Source organism: Helianthus annuus, chromosome 15, assembly GCF_002127325.2.
Source record: "Helianthus annuus cultivar XRQ/B chromosome 15, HanXRQr2.0-SUNRISE, whole genome shotgun sequence".
NCBI lineage: Eukaryota > Viridiplantae > Streptophyta > Magnoliopsida > Asterales > Asteraceae > Helianthus > Helianthus annuus.
In genome coordinates, this window is record NC_035447.2 from 115727089 (window position 1) to 115743845 (window position 16757).

Below are 16757 nucleotides of genomic sequence, written 5' to 3' on the forward strand. Positions count from 1 at the left end.
TTATCTTCGCGGAGGCAATGATTCAAGTGTGGGGATGTTTTGCAACATCCCCGATGAGACATCATAAAATCCTATATTGAATGCGTATTTTCCGGTCTTGATCGCAACAGTTACACTGCTACAGACACACTTGTTTCTGATCAGGTGCATGTGTTTCTCTATCCTGTTTTGGTTTGTTTTTGTTTTTGGTGGTGTTAAAACTTTATTGTGTTATGGGAGTGTGTTTAGTTATTTGTTTTAAGAGTTAGCCGTTTGGTTTGTTTGGTTGGATTCCCGGGTACATTTTAAAAGCACCATACATTGGGGACAATGTATCCCAAGTGTGGGGATGGGGGAGCCCGGGAAGCGATTCGTGGATAAAGCTTTGAAGAGATTGAAAGTGGTTGAAATCGATGAAAATGAAAAAAAATTGCAAATTTTGAAAATTTTAAAAATTTTAAAAATTTTTCATCGCCTTAAACAAGCTAATTGGATACGAAAACCTGAAGTTTCAATCGCTAATAGGCTTCTTACCGGTAGTAAGCTAGATTAGTCCCTTGTCATGGTTATCCCTTTAAGTTTCATGAGAGTAGGTTTGACAAGTGTTTTATAGGAAATGAGTTGAAAAGAGATGTCTATTTAGGGGTAACATGTTTTAATTGCATATGCTACATGCCGTCAACCTTTTACCTTTTCTTGGTGAGATCTTGAGCCTGTAGACGGATAGGATACATTATATGATGAATTCATTTGTTGAGTGCAGGCTACATGTTATTCTGTGTTAGAACTTGTGTGATTCGATGCATGCTGAGACTGTGGGTTTGACATGTGCACATAGATGATAAAGGCATTAGGATTTTCCTGTTACACCCTTTTGTATTTGTGTTTCGTTTGTGTTATTCACCAATCTCCTTTAGTAGCCCTATTGAGCCTAACTACCTTTCGTTTGTTCCACCATTATCTATTGTGAAAAACCGACCGTGACGATATTGTTAAAAAAAAAGAAAAGAAAAAAAAATAGAAAAATAAGTGAAGAAAGATGAAAAAGAAAAGAACAAAAATATAAGTGTTGTGAATATCGTCTATGTTCTTGGGTAGAAACCAACCCAATAATATAAGTTGTGTTTGAATAAAGTTATCACGGTTTGGTTATTGTTTGTGAGCCAATTAGAAAAAAAAAACTCAAAAATAATTTCCTACCTTTACCCTAAGCCCAAAACCTGAAAGTCCTTTTGATATGTGCCATGTTAGATGATACAGTGGAGGTGTGATTGTCATACAAGCCTATGATTATAGGAGTTCATGTTTGCTTATTGAGTGTTTATATACTAGCACATTACACGCTAGTCCAGATATTAACCCGAGAGGAGAGTACATTGTGAGGGGTGTGTAGCATGTGTTAATTGTAAACATGTTAGTTTTAGATAGACAAGTCTTGAGTTTTGAAATTGAATCATTTACTTGTCAGACTATCAATCTCGATTGTGTCAGTCTATGGGATGGGTATGACTTGGGACTGAACAGGTTGAATCGGTTAAGAGGTTTAGAGGTGTTGTTGCTATGGTGACTAGTTCTAGTTGGTTTGCTTGGGGACAAGCAAAGGCAAGTGTGGGAATGTGATGGAGAGGGTGAAACCCGAGCTTTAGAGTGTTTAAATATGATGTTTTAGGTGTATTTGATGTGTTTACTTGTTTAGAATGAAGTAACTATGAGAATTTGTTGATTTGCAGGTAAAACACGTAAACTGGTGCATTTACGAGGGTTAAAGATGAAGTTGTGAGCATAGGATGGGATGTTGCAACTTGAGGATAGATGTTTAAGCTTGTTCGGGTGATATAAGGGCTCACGAGTGGAAGAAGTGTGAAAAAGTGAAGTTTGGGGACCAATTTGGTATATTGTGAAAGTTATGTGAAGCTTACATGTGCAAGAATCAAAGAGGTATAAAGTCTAGGGGTTGATTGGCACTTTATTGAAAGTTGCTTTATACTTAAACATGTGAGGGAAATGAAGAATTAAAATAGAGGGGCCAAAGTGTCATTTGATGGAAGTTGGTGTGAAGAGGAGATATTCACAAGGAAATTCGATCGTAGCTTATGGTTTGCAACTCGTAGCTTACGAGTTGGTGTTGATGGAATTGAAAGTTGACAGAACTGTTGTTCTGTAAGCTACGAGTTATGACTCGTAGCTTACGAGTTATGATATGCAGCAAGGAAGTGCCTGGGAAGAAACGACCGTAGCCTACGGTTTATAAACTGTAAGCTACGGTTTAGTGTTAACATGAGATCAGAGTTTTAATTTCGTAGGCTACGGTTTCCTTTCGTAGCTTACGACCAGGGAATATTTATTGATCATCACCTGTTGACGGCAATTAGAGCATTGGGAGTTGTTTTAACAACATTAAAAAGTCAATCATCAATCACTTTTGCCCAGCCGACATCAAGTCACGTGAAGGAAAGCATATATTGAGATCATCATCAACACGTGAGGACTTGGGGGGAGGAGATATAATCATGCAGCCATATTTAATTTGGTGGACTCTTAGAAGATTAAAAAGAAAAGACGGCACATGGACTTCTATTTGGGCCGATAATATGTATACACTTGGGCCGACATATTTGTAAAGGCTGACTAGGGGTTTCGATCAAGAGGCAAGAAGTCAACATCATCATTAACACATCAACAGAGGGCAGCCGTCAATTTCTTTTGTTTGTTGGGTTGGAAGCCGGGATTGAGAAGGACATCATCATCACATCGTACAACATCTTTTGACATCAGAATCATTCATCATCAGAAAAAGGAAGGAACATTTATTTCTTTTGGGAAGAGAGCCGCACACATCATCTCGATCATCATCAATTGTTCTTAACACACAAGTTGTTATCATTATTTTTATTATATTATAATTAAGATGATGATTTCAATTGTTATTCAAGTGTGTGAAGTTCAACCAACCAATATGAGCGGCTAGTCTTTTATGGTTTCCTCTAGATGGAGGGTTTTTTGTAAGTTAACGGATTTTATTTGTTTAGTGACAATCGTTTGACTCAGTGATCTAAGCATTCGATGCTTTTCACTTTTGATTTAGTTGATTAATTGTAATCGATTGCATTTGCTTAACCTTAGTCTTTAATCATTCAGTTCCCTAGAGTTCTAGTAATTGGGATATATTTGCTATGGGATTAGGGTTGGTAATTGTGATTGGTAACCACTAGATAACCTCCCGTTATGTATTGACCGGAGTACTTAGTCTTTGGTTATCACAATTAGTTGACTAGGTTAGTCCACTTATGTCTATGTAAGTGTTCGATTAAACACATAATTGAAGTTAACTGCAAAACCTGAAATCTGGAGGAACCATTGTTCTTTCTATTGATTTAAATCTCACTTTTAGTTCGTGATTTTTAGATAGTCAATCAAACCAACAACTGAGTTTTATTTTTTCACTAGTAGTTAATCAAAATTGAGCATTGCACACTTTCCACAATCCTCCTCTGGTTCGATATCCGACTTATCCTATCTACATAGTTTAGTTGGTTTTTGCATGTCCATAACGACAGACATCACGCGCCTACCACAGAGCTCATCCCCTATGTTTCACGTGTACGTATCATCACCCGCCAGAAGCTAACTGCCGCTATTGCGCAATTTGCAACTGGTATGGTCATCTTACGCAGCACTGTCGCGCGGGACCGCAACCTTTAGGGATTTCGGCAACAACCACAGTCTCCGCAGAAGTACTCCGTAGCAACGTTATTTTGCTTTTAATGTTGTTTTAATAATACGACTTATCGCCGTCAATCTCTTTTATGAGTGGAAGCTTATTCTATCTCTCGACGCATGTGGATTATATTTCTCTCTTATACTCGCGCACAATCCATATGCTAGCACTATGTACTATATAATGTATTTTACCCCTGCTATGCGTTTTTGAGATAAGGTACAACAAACGTGCACGAATCAAATTAATCACGGGTGCACACGGGATTATTCTGGTTAGTGCACGGAGATTGTAGTGAGTTTCAATGATGCCTTAACATTTAGGGCATGGTTAAGCGTGGTGGATACGCCGCTGGTACTTCCTATATATAAGCGTCTTAACCATGTCTGACGAAGTGTGACACCTATTCACCGAACGAAGGCGTATGGTTGAAACATGACGGTGTTTCGCCATGATAACCGAAGTTTTGTGAAGAAAGTGCCATGTGGAGTTGGAAGGTAGACCTATTATACTACTGTGGTTATTTTTGACACATTACACTACATCGCAAGGCGTAACAATCTCAATCGCAACTCAAAGCGTGTAATCGCAAGACTTTTCGTAAGTCAACACGCTCGCAATCGCATTATCGACGGAATCTATCTTGCAACCTCAATCGCTCATTGTGTGTTCGCTCAATTGCTTATTATATGTATCGCGCTATCGCTTATCGTGTGTATCGCTTTATCGCTTGTGTATCGCGCTATCGCTTATCGTGTGTATCACTCTAACGCTTGTGTATTGCTCCATCGCTCATGGTGTATCGCTTAACGCTTATCGTCATCGCTATCGCTTACTGTTATCTATGTTATCTGTGTTATATTAGCACACATGACCTCGCTTCACGGGACGAAACTCATATGGTTAAAGCATGGTGGATACGCCGCTGGTACTTCCTATATATAAGTGCTTTAGCCATATCAGCAAACTTTTGTGGAAAAAGGCCATGTGGGGTCTAATGTTAGTTAAAATTTGTGGTGTTGTTTAATCTAATCTAATCAAATCGCATATTCCCATCGCTTGCAACGCATCGATCGTCACCTATCGCTCGATGGTTGTCGCTACCGCTTGTCGCTTATCGCTCATCGCTCATCGCTCTTCGCTTGTTGCCGTCGTCTTCGCTTCTTATGTTTGTTTTGTGCTATCATTCATTGCATACCGCTTATCGCTTGTCGCACTCGCTCGTGTCACTAAACTGAGTTCGAAAACGACTTCATCACTCAGTTTCTTTCATGACTTGATCCAACCCTTTTCTCGTTTGGACCGAGTCATTGCAAATCTGTCTATGTCGACGCGTATGACACTGCTTCACGAGACGGAAGTCATATGGTTAAAGCATGGTGGATACGCCGCTGGTACTTCCTATATATAAGTGTTTTAACCATATTGTCGAACTTTCGTGGAAAAGTGCCATGCAGGGCCGACCTCAAATTTAAGTTTTGGTATATCATTAAAAAGCTTTGTTTACCCAAAATTTTAAAGTGACCTTTTTCTTACAAAACTTTTTCTAAAATTTGATCAAAACCTTTGTACAAAACGAGATTTTCTTGTAACGATGGTGTGACAATCGACTCAGGTTACTGCCGTGTGACGAGAAAATTTCGTAAAACGGGTTTTAAAACCCCACTCATAGCGCTGGTGTGAACATCGAAACAGTTTAACGACGCACTGTGGGAAGATTTTTCATAAACAAGTTTCTTCAAACCTTTTCGAATTAATCAACTTTTCGAGAATTCAAAACACTTTTGGATCGCTTTTTGTGTGTTACCATCTTTTGTATACGAATCGCCTTACTCGCTGCCATCGCTAGTCATCGCAACACTCTCAATCGTCAAATTCCAATCGATCGCTCGCTTATTCCTGACGCTTTATCGCTACTCCCACTCGCATCGATCCTCGCAACCCTTCTTGTGGATTAATTTCGGGACGAAATTTCCTAAAGCAGGGGAGACTGTAACAACCCGCACGTTCGTGCGTTGTTACTACTCGTTATACTCGTTACGCCTAGCACCAGAGATTTGGATCATAATGTAGGTATATCGAATACATCGCTACTTCACAGTATTTTCGCATATTACACATACTTTATCGCTATAACACATCACATCGCACATACTAACACTCACGATGACATTGAGTGAGGACCTATTCTACCCTCCTCGATAGCCGTGATGTGTCACAATGCAACGCATATTCGAAATGCGCAACTCGATTATCGCAACACGGGCTTTGAAATATGGATATTTATACGACCCTTTGTGACTAAATATAATAAATATATGAATATGGGTATGTTAATGAGTAACCAAACTATCGCGAAGCTTAACGAACGGAACGAAACATCAAAACGCAATTCACCGGACACCACCAATCGAGTGACTGGTCGATCGGATGGCCACCCTATCGGACAGCCACCCTATCTATGGCACTCCCTCACCTTTCTCCTCTTCACCTATAAATAGCACTTGTCACATCACTTGAACAGTGATGTGACATCTCCCACCCGACCAGCACGCTTTGGGGCTATTTTCTCTTGATTTCTCGCGATTCTTGTAAGTTTCTACCCCAAATCTTGTACTTCTATGATCTACACGCACTTCTCCATCATCTTCTCTTTCGAATCTTAACTCTTAACCGTGAAATCAATGGATTTGAGGTGTTCTAGGATGATGTCATCATGGAGTCCTTATGAACTTCAAGTGTTGGCCTCATTCAACCAAGAATAACTTAGATCTGAACGATTTCCACATAAATGAACAAAGATCTTGCATAGATCTGAACATATTCATGGTGAAAAGGGATTGAAAGATGGTTTCTAACTTTCTTTCAACTCTTTTACACTCAATACACTCAAAACCGATGGAATCGGAGCTTGTTCTGACCTCCTACTCATTCTTAGTGTTGTGTTGGTTCAAGATCTGGATTCTATCCAAGAGATTACTGATTTCGGGTTTGAACATGAACAACCGACTCGAACCATGAACTGTTCGGACTAGGGTGATTCCTGTTCGATCGGGTCATTTGGGACGAGACGAGGGTCCTATTGTTCAAGCAAGATATCAAAACGTCTCGTTCAAAGCTACAACACTTCAAACAGAAAACAAGTGTTGTGATGATCAGACCGTCGGAACGGGTTGCCGTCCGATCGGGTTACCACCCGAACGGATTGCCACCCGATCGACCGGTCGTCCGATCGGGCTGCACTTGGTTCCATACTTAAACTATTTCTCCAATTGTTCAAGGGATCTGAAGTTGAAACGGACTACCGCCCGATCGGATTGCCATCCGATCGAGCGACCGTCCGATCGTGTGACGTTTGGGACTTAAACAATTTTCAACATGCATTACCAGTTCGAACGGATTGCCACTCGATCGGATTGCAATCCGATCGAGTGACAATCTTGGCTGTGAACTTGTTCTCACTGAAGTGTCATACCAATCGGATCGCCGTCCGATCGAGCCGCCGTTCGATTGACCGACCTGAAAGGTAGAGATACTTCTCTATTTTCAAAATGCTACAACGAAAACTTCAAAAGTCAAGCCATCATACACAACACATCCATCCCAAACGAGATGACAACCCAATCGAGTGTCCACCCGATCGGATTGGCATCCGATCGGATTACCGTCCGATCCTTTGACACTTTGCACCGATTACGCGTTGTTCGACGCTTACGCTACCAATCTATAATAAGGCTAATTTCAGACGCGCTCCCTTCAATCCAACCAAGTTGTGTCTACTTGCTGAACACCGACTGTGAGTATACTCGAACCCCTTTTTATCGCTTTTTGGGTGTAACATACGTTTCTATTAAGTCGAAATTATTAAAACGAATTAATCAATCAACTGTTTTTCACTTGCGAATGACTGTTATGCATATCTACACGTGATGCTAGTTACATATGTGTTAGGACTTATACTCGCGAGGTCCCGCCTTAACTAGTATAGTACTATAGCACCCGATGGGGTCTAGTTAGGATGAATAGCAATCGCAATCGCAATCGCAGCTCGAGTGACTTAGCCGGTAGTATCAGTCTTGTATGCATGCATGTGAAGTATCCCGTTTATGTACTTGGTAATTCGCAACACTTTTAACTATTTACGCTACACTATCAAAACTTGTATACTCGCCAATACTTTTGTATTGACGTTGTTTTAACGTATGTTGCAGGTTTAGTCGCAGTCTACATCAAATCAAGCTAGGAAGTCTAGAAACTCACCTAAAATCTATGTTGACGGATTTGTATTGTTCGAGAGGACAAGAAATCTGTGATACCTTATGTGATTGTATTGTTTATTAGTATGGTATAATGAACGCATTAAATACTGTCGCAATATAGTTGTTATGGATTCTCTTGAGCAATCTGATTCGCCTAGTGCCGCGCCCCGATGATTCCACCATCGGTTGGGGTGTGACAATGTACGTTTGTGCTTCGATTACTTAAGTTTCACCACTCACAACTCAATTTCAAGAAAAAATGTATCAATACAAAAAAAAAAATTAGGCACGTCGCAACAGCATACTCAAAACTATATAAAATATTGTATTTATAAAAGAAAAATAAGCATATAAAATCAATTAAAAATATATTAATAAAATAATTAATTATTTAAAACAAGCAATATTAAAATAATTTTAAAACACTATTAATGGTAATTTTATATAAATATATATGGGGGCTACTAAATGTACCCCCTCTTGTTACTTTTTATACCCCCTTTCCATACAATTACATTTAAACTTGTCATATTTACCCCCTAAAAAAGTCATATTTTTTTAAAAGTATTCTTTTTTGTTACAAAACAAATTCAAAGGTGTAAAAATATATTATAAACGGTTTTTTTTTAAACTGTTTATTTTATTATGTTTATTTAAAAAAACCATATTTGTTTAAAAAATTTTCAGATATTTTTTACACTTTCTCAAATAGTATTTTGATTATGTTTTCTTTTATTGAACATCTTTACAAATTACTAATAACGTTTTTCATATAAAAAAGTTTTGAATTTTATTTTTGAAAAAGTCTACATTATATTTTTTTCCTCGTCTAGTTTATATTTTAAATGTCTTATATTTATTATTCTTAATATTTAAAAATGTTTTTTTAATTTTGGAACGACTTGAAGTGGGTATCCGATGCGTGGTCGAAAACCGATGATTATTTGTAATTAAGTTTATGCTTTTACGTGATTTTTGGTTTCGAATGACCTACTTTTGATTACAAAAAAATCCACCTATATTTTTGAAATCAATCAGTTTAATATATTTTTTAAATGAAGAAGAGAAAAACATTTGTGAATCAACCCTGTCCATTTGTTTTGCTTTAGAAAAGTGTTCACTTCGATCCAAGTCTTAAACTGGTTTTAACTTATTTATAACATACTCTTTACACTAATTAAATTTGAATTTATATAGATTGTGAATTTATAGTTTGATAAAATAATTATAGTACCTATTGTTTATTTGTTCACTTACATAGATGGTTTGAATGATTAATATGTGCTAGGGCTGTAAACTCTATATTAAAAGATTTTTTTTACTTTTTTGATAAATAAAAATTGTTAATTATTTTATAAACACGTCTAAAGTATTAAAAAAATATAAAAGTAAGACCTTTACAATACAAACTAGACGAGGAAAAAACATAATATAGGCTTTTTTCAAAAAGAAAGTTCAAAACTTTTTTTATTATTTTTATAAAAAAAATGTTATTATTTATTTGTAGAGATGTTCAATAAAAAAACATAATTAAAATACTATTTGAGAAAGTGTCTTTAAAATTTAAAAAAATATGATTTAAATAAAAATTAAAAAATAAATATTTAAAAAACGCCAGTAATCTTTTTTTTATACTTTTGAATTTGTTTTGTAACAAAAAGAATATTTTTTATAATAATGATTTGTATAGGGGGTAAATAGTAAAAGTTTTAATGTGATTTTATGAAAAGGGGTATAAAAAGTAAGAAGAGAGGGGTACATTTAGCCTACCCCATATATATAATGGCTCAACAACGAATAAAACCAAGCCCCTTGCATTCAAACAAACCAAACAAATCTTTTATATATAGACACTTTAATGCGCCTTAGATTTCGGACTTTTTCCACGTCATCACGAATGGAGGTAGTTTAGACTATGGGGTATGGGGTTTGGGTTGGGGCGTGGGTTGGCTGATAATGCCCAAGCCACCACCCTGGGGCTTGGGTTAGGGCGTGGCCCAAGGGACGGGAGTTTGAAGCCGGGCGTGGGGCGGGCTAGTGATCCTATGTGACGGGCTCCTATTCGCTTTTTTTAATAAACTGCCAAGCCACGCCCCAACCCAAGCCCCGCCATACCCCACGGACACGTCACTCACCGGTGGGGGGGCTCGAACTCCACGTGTCAACTCATGCCCCCAACCCAAGCCCCACCATACCCCACGGTCTTAATACCCTTACACAAACTCACGACCTATTTAATCTTGGTCATTTATTTTAAATCTAATGAATATTTATTTTAAATCTAATGGATATGATTGCATCTTAGACTAAAGGGTATGGGGGCCGGCTGAGGCCGGCTAGGACCGGCGCCGGTCCCCCACACCGCCCCCCTGGGCTCGGCTCGGCACAACCGGCACCTTACAGCCGGGGTAGCCGGTCCTCCCTCCTCCTTCCTTCTCTCACATATACATATACATACATACATATATATACACAAAGGGGTTCATTCCCCACCCCTTAGGTCCATCCTCTCCAAGCCACTCCTACGTGGCGCCGACGTGGCGGCCCATCCCTTGGGGATGAGGCTCTCCATACCCCTTAGTCTTAACCTTTCTACTCAAAAAATCTTCCATTATATCCTAACCCTAAAACTATAACGTGATTTTAATAAAATTGTTCTTTTTTCACTTAAACGAACCTAACACAAAATTCCTGATGATTGGAATAGTTCAAGTGGACTCAGGTCTATTTTTAGTCAAAAATGCGAACATGTTAGCTAAACAAATCGTTTCCATTTCAACCCGGTGGAGTAGCATGTTACAGGTTAGCCCGTTCGACCCAATTATTTATATATTTTTCTTAAATGCGTTTTTAATGAAATAATTTATATAAATTGTGACCTAAACGCATTTTGGATAAAATAAATACAAAATATATTTTGAATTCTAAATACACACAAAAAAAGTTGATTATCGTGTTCGTGCCAACCCACGCATTAGCGCAGGTTAGAGAGAGGGGGGCTCCAAACTTTTCGCTCGCTCAGTAGTGTAATAATTTGGTTTCCGTATAGAAATTTTTGGGTATATACATTATTGACCCCCGGTTCTATAGAAATTTTTGGGTATATACGTTTTCGACCCCTCATCGAAAATCTCAACCTTCCAATCTTCGCCACTGAACCCACGCAGCCACGCTACAGATGTCATGTTCAAGTTCATATGACAATTTCCTTGTTCGTGTCAAGTTTAACACATCAAAATATGCAATGATCACGAACTGTAAACAGCCCTATATTTTCAATCCGAACTGCTAATATTAGCAAGTTATCTTTAAATTCAAATTTCAGAAACAGAAGTAAAATACAACCCAAGGAAAATCCAGCAAACCAGATAGAAGAATGCATTGTCTATTCTGTATATATTTCATAAGAGCTTTCCAACATAACAATCAACAACAAAACCTTTTAGAATCTACACCTATCGGTACAGAATCGGCTACACTTAATATGGTGATCAACTCTTAAAATTTCATCTACTGTCAAAGCTTAATTCCAAATCACACGTCAGCAGGACGAAAACATAAGCCATTCGAGCTAGGTTAGTTAAACCTCTCCGGGCTGCGGCTACGAGCCCTACTCCATCCTGAACCATTATTGCCGTAACCACCCCTATTGCTGTAACAACAATAATAAAAAAGGCATCAAAATTTGCATCTGCCAAAAAATAGTTGTAGCAAAAAAAAACTTCGGTTTCCGTACCTGTCACGACCTCCACCCCTACCCGAATTCCAACTACTCCTTCCACCAAAGCTTGATTCAGATCTACCTCCACGTCCTCCACGACCACCAAAGTTTGAATCAGATCGTCCTCCACGACCACCAAAACCAGAACCAGGACCAGAACCCCATCGTTTAAACTTGCCACCCATCCCACCACCACGTGCCGCCATGCCTTGAAGTTCCGTTGGGACAAGCTGATTCGCACCTTTTAATAATTTGATTAGATCCGAAGCGTGTTTTGCATCCTGGTCCCCAAAAAAGGTATATGCCTCTCCGGTTGCACCTGCCCTACCAGTCCTTCCAATTCGGTGCACATAATCCTCCACACCAGTAGGGAAGTCGTAGTTGATCACCACCCTGTAAACAATTAACGGAAAAAACAGCATTTAACTAGGGGTGTTCATTATTCGGTTATAACCTAATTAGCCTAAAACCAAACCAAATTCGAAACCGAAAAAAACCCAACGGAATAAAAATTCGGTTAATTGCTTCGGTTCGTAACCGTAACCGATTTCAAATTCATGTTGACATTTTCTTAAATTAGTGCAATTTGGCTAAACCGAATTGACCGAGTTAACCAATTTTATTTTTTATATAATTATATATATGTATCTATGTTAAGTGTTAATTTTAGCCGATGTCCATACCTAAGCCCAAATCCATCTTTACCCGTTGACCCATTACAAAAGATCAAAACAATAAAAGAAACCATAAATCCTAGTCATAACTCTTTTTTGTTTTACACTTGTTTGAAGTTTGTACTTTTGTTTTAGACTTGTTTAGTTGTTTGAACTTATAAGTTCTGATATAGTTTTTTGAGTCATAAACAGGTTTGAAAATATACTCGGTTTTTAACCGAAACCGTAACCAAATTCATATTGGTTATTCAGTTCGGTTAGGCAATATTCCAATTCGGTTTGGTTACAACAAAAAATAGAATAAAAAACGAATTAACCAAATGGAATTAATTGTAAACTGAACCATCGGACACCCCTACATTTAACAACTATGCAATCGATTTCTTAATAAAAAATAATGTTACTTTACCTGATATCCTTGATATCTAGTCCACGAGCAGCAACATCTGTTGCTACAAGCACCGGAGACCTGCCGGTACGAAACTGATTCAACACGTAATCTCTCTCCCCTTGAGATTTGTCTCCATGAATAGCAGCAGCAGAAAACTGGCGGGTCAAGTTGCGAGCCAGCTGGTCACACATCCTTTTGGTTGAACAAAATATGATGACCTTCGCTCTCTGTTCTTGAGATCTTAAAATTTGTTCCACTCGTCTATGTTTCTCCGTGGGAGCCAAAACCTCAACAAACTGCAACCAAACAAATTTCATTTACAAAGGCTCAATTAATATATCACTAAAATTAGGGGTGTATGCCGTTTGGTTCGGTTTTCGGTCTTTGAAAACCTTTTGGTTTTCTCAGTTTTGGTTTTTTCTGTTATAGCAATGGTTCGGTTTGGTTCGGTTTTTTCGGATTTTGGAACAAGATTACATAAGATTAAAAAATAAAAGGTATAATCCAAGATTTAAGAATCTTTCTTGGATGTTTACATTTACATTATTATATTTAACCTTTTCAATTAATACTTTTTACATAAACCTAACCTTCTAATCTATTTTTATGTTTCTCCAAAGTTTTTATTAAAATATTTTCTTTTATGATAAATTTTGTTATTTCATGTAGGCAATGGATAAATTATTCCACAAAAAATAAACACGTTAATGTTTTCATTACAAACACTTAACATTCAAGAAAAATATTAAAAATTCCTAAATCAATATATAACAAACATTAAAATATAATTTTTTAGGTTGCTCGGTTCGGCTTTTTTCAGTTTTTATAAAATGCAAAACCGTAACCGAACCGTGAATTTTGGTTCCGTTTTTTGTGTGGTTCGCTTAAATCGGTTTTCTGCTCATCCCAAGTAAAATACAATATGTACAGTACAGATGCAATACAAATCATATGTGTACCTGAGTGATGGACTTATTGGCAACAAGCTCGTTAACGTTGCCGATGTTGACCTGAACGGGATTAACCAACAAATCCGCAGCTATCTTGCGAACCTCCTTTGGCCATGTGGCGGTGTACATAAGTGTCTGACGACGCGCGGGAACCTCCTTGACGATTTTCCTAATCTGCGGTTCGAAACCCATGTCTAACATCCGGTCTGCTTCATCCAACACCAAATAACTAATCTGACTAAGGCTTATTTTTCTCATCTCCAAGATATCATTCAAACGACCCGGAGTTGCAACCACGATATCAGTCCCGCGCTCCAACTCTCTTAGTTGCGGGCCCTTTGGCGCTCCTCCATACAAACACTACAATCACAACAAAAAATCAGGATAAGCTTTTACATTACAAAGAACTAGGCGATAAAAAAACATACGGTGCACTGAATCTTTGACGATCTTCCGAACTTGACTGCTTCGGCTTGTATCTGGGTAGCCAGTTCTCTAGTGGGTGACAAAACCAAGACGGTTGGACCCATGTGACGGTTTCTTTGCACTCGTTGAAGGTGAATAAATCCAGGAAGTAAGTAACCCAAGGTCTTTCCGGAGCCCGTCTTTGCAATGGCTACGATGTCACGACTTTGAAGGGCAACAGGCCATGATTGTGCTTGTATTGGAGTCGGGGATGTAAACCCGGCAGCAAGTACCTAAAAAGGCAAATCCATGAAAGCTGATGAAACTTCTGTGATTATAGGCCAGCATGGATAAAGCAGTAACATGTGTGGTAAATAATATATACCTCTCTAAGCAGCTCAGATGGAAACCCGGTATCTTCAAATGATGTAAAAGGTGGTGGAACGCTGTCTCCCTAAATAATTAAAATCCATATGTAAGATGTAACTGGAACAGAATTATAACGAAACAAATGATACGAGCCATATAACGCTTACGGTAACGGTTATCTCATGTTGCCGTCGATAAGCATCTGGAGATAAAGCACTTCCGGCTGAAGATCCAAGAAGTCCAGCAGCAATTACCCCACTCTGAGATACAATCAATAAAAAGCATTTACAAGTTAATCTAACATGTTAACACAAGATAACTGGAGTAATAATCAAAACAAAGTTTCACAAAGTATATGGTTGCACACTGCAGAACTTACGGGCACCATAGAAGACTTAATGGCTTGAGCTGGACCGTTTGACACTGTGGGCCGCTCATATTGAGTAACATCGGTATCTTGATTCCAATAGTATATGTTCCCAGTCGTACCATCAACCAACCCTTTCCAAGGTTTTGGAAGAGTAGAATCCTCTGGGGCATAGCGTGGAGCAGCCATATCAATCTCAAGAATCCTACACACAACAAATTATGTTACTTCGCACGAAACAAGCTTAAATCAACATACATAGTTAAACCACAGATTCAAAAAAAAACTGGGTTAAAATCGTTAAATTTCTAAACAAAAGATTCAATCCATTCAGAGGCTATAAAACATAAATAGTACACCTAATACCGTACATGTAGTGTTCTGAGATCATTATATAAACATAACAAGAGTCAAACACATAAAACCCCTAAACAAAGAAGGTCCCATGGTTAAGAGGTACACAACCCGGAGTTTTTAAACCCAATACGGTTCAGGTCAACAAAAGTCAAAACCATTTTTTCCCAAACCAGTTCCCTTCTAAAAACGCTCCTGAGGCGCGCCTAGGCGACGTAAGGCGCAAAAGGCTACGCTTCAGGTGACATAAGGCAGAGGTGAGGCTCGATTAATTGTCAAAAGATTGGCATGAGGCGCAGGTGAAATAATTACAAACAAACACATGCGAAAGTCAAAATAAACCCTAATTTTTCAAAAAGTAGTTTCCGTGTGTAACAAACCGTGTTCGGTATAGAAATTAGGGTTTGATTAAACCGTCAAATATCTACAACAGATCTGAAATACAATTTGAAACCCTAATATGAAATAAAAAAGGAATAAAAAGTACCTGACGACGAATCGAATGGAATAGTAGATAGGTAGGATAAAAGTGAGAGGAATAAGGAGCCTCTCTGTTTTGAAAGTTGTAGATTTCCTCTCTGATTCAAGTATGAAAATACGAAAGCACGCAGAGAGGATACACGCTTCTGAGAGGAGAAGCGGAAGGGAAGAACATGGAGGCGGAGACCAAGATATTTATAGCCAGGTTATCAATTCTCATAAGATATTTTTTTCTATTTTAAGAGAAAAATACTCGGATAGTCCCTGTATTTTGTCCTTTTTCATCTTTAGTCCCTAATTTTATAAAATTATAGCTATAGTCCTCAACTTTGGCAATTTCGTTCCCGGATAGTCCTTAGGCCTAACATCAGTTACTTTTCACAGTTAACACGGTATGAAATGACATAAATTCCCTTTACATGTCTAATTAAAAGAAAGTGAGGCCCATCTTACACCCACCCCCACCCCACCCCTTTTTCTCTCTTGCTTTCTCAGCAACTGACATATTTCTTCCCCCCTCTTCTCTCTCATCCCCAATCACCCCCATCACAACAAGCAACATCACCACCATCATCACCGTTCTTTCTTCCGACCACTACCTGCGACAACCACCGCCTACAACTACCCACCATCACCTGTCAACCTCCACCTACAACTACTCATACAAAACTATTTCGTAAGAAAAAGCATAGATATTTTCGATCGTGTCTGAAATCATAAGCAACAGAGCATTTAAACAACGTACCTCCAGTCAAATCTATTTCATAAAAAAAAAAGAAAGAAACTTATAGCTACTAAGACAAATAAATCATCTGATAGACAGAATCAACAAAGGAACATTGACAGATTACAACATAAAAATGCGAAAAATACAAATCGAATCTCCCAGATTGGTACCGATCTTTCTAGTTTCTATTATATCAAAGACGTCCTTTTGTTTGATGATCTGATGTATTTAATCCTACACTGTATATGTCAACTGTGTGTTTGAATTTAGGTTAACTTATTAATGCTTTCACGGTTGAATAGTTGAATCCACGGATCTATTGTGTACTGTACCGATTAATTGTTTAGGTGTTTGATGGTGGGT

At 38.2% G+C, this 16757-nt stretch overlaps 1 protein-coding gene across 1 annotated transcript; it reads right to left on the reverse strand.

Annotated features, from left to right (window-relative positions):
* Positions 1-11245: 11245 nt before the first annotated feature.
* LOC110912288 (DEAD-box ATP-dependent RNA helicase 46) lies at positions 11246-15874 on the reverse strand. The gene is made up of 9 exons (XM_022156977.2): positions 15675-15874; positions 14846-15038; positions 14634-14726; positions 14483-14551; positions 14121-14390; positions 13702-14052; positions 12761-13038; positions 11693-12070; positions 11246-11608 (listed from the first exon to the last, which is right to left on the reverse strand). The coding sequence occupies exons 2-9, from the start codon at positions 15020-15022 to the stop codon at positions 11533-11535; spliced, it is 1692 nt and encodes a 563-aa protein (XP_022012669.1). The 5' UTR covers positions 15023-15038; positions 15675-15874; the 3' UTR covers positions 11246-11532.
* Positions 15875-16757: the final 883 nt, after the last annotated feature.